This window comes from Athene cunicularia (assembly GCF_003259725.1).
Source record: "Athene cunicularia isolate RWA chromosome 5 unlocalized genomic scaffold, athCun1 chr5_part1, whole genome shotgun sequence".
Taxonomy (NCBI): Eukaryota; Metazoa; Chordata; class Aves; order Strigiformes; family Strigidae; genus Athene; species Athene cunicularia.
The window spans coordinates 22,775,047-22,775,913 of NW_020799101.1; the positions used below are offsets into that span (position 1 = coordinate 22,775,047).

General features: G+C 42.6%; 1 protein-coding gene across 1 annotated transcript; it reads left to right on the top strand.

Moving 5' to 3' along the window:
• The first annotated feature begins 327 nt into the window (after positions 1–327).
• RPL27 (ribosomal protein L27) lies at positions 328–575 on the top strand. The gene is given in 2 exon segments (XM_026849264.1): positions 328–535; positions 538–575. Coding segments are annotated over 2 exon segments (246 nt in total).
• The last annotated feature ends 292 nt before the right edge of the window (positions 576–867 follow it).

Consider the following 867-nt stretch of genomic DNA (forward strand, 5'->3'; position numbering starts at 1 on the left):
GTGTAGGGGAAGAAGTTGAGCAGGAGACTGGAGTTAGGGAAGCAGATAGTGATGAATGTCAAAAAAGTCATGCCAAGTCAGACCAGAGGTCCATCTAACCCAGTGTCCTAACTCTGCAGGACGCGTATCAGGGAAAGAAACAGACGTTATGCACTGGAGTCATAAGGTGAATGGTCAGCGAGGCAATGGTTACCTCACATGGCCTGAGTCTTATTGCTCCAGGATCTTTGAGGCAGAAACGTTCATGAAACCAGAAGCTGTTCACCACGTAGGACCACAATAGTGAAGAACATACGACACCAAGGTGACAAGTATTAACTACTACCCATGGAAGCAAGCAGATGTAATGGGGAGGAGAAGGTAGAAAAGATGTCCCAGATCAAGCATTCTATTCAGATTTATAACTACAACTACCTGATGCCAACAGTTATTGCTATTCCCTTGTACAAAGCTGCTGTCAATAAGGGTATTCAGGCATTGAGTACCAATATGCAAAAGTATGAAGCTGAGGTAAAATTTGAGGAAAGATTGAGGACTGTAAGAATAAGCAATTCTTCCAGAATCTGCAGTTCTAAATTTGTAGCATGGCTGCATCAATGAATGTCTCAAAACAAAAGCAGAAATTGTGGCCTGTAGAAGGTGGCAAGAGAAGATGTTAAGTACAGGCAAGCGCATACTGATATTTACCCAGAATACTCTCCCAGCAGCCAGAAATCTACACATCCCTTTAACACTTTTGATGGATTTTCCTCCTGTGGATTTGTTCATTCCCTTTTTGAATCTGCATGAACTTTAGCATCCACAGGTTTCTATGGCGAGGAGTTTCATAGCTGAAACAGCACAGTGGTCAAGTATTTCCTTCTGATA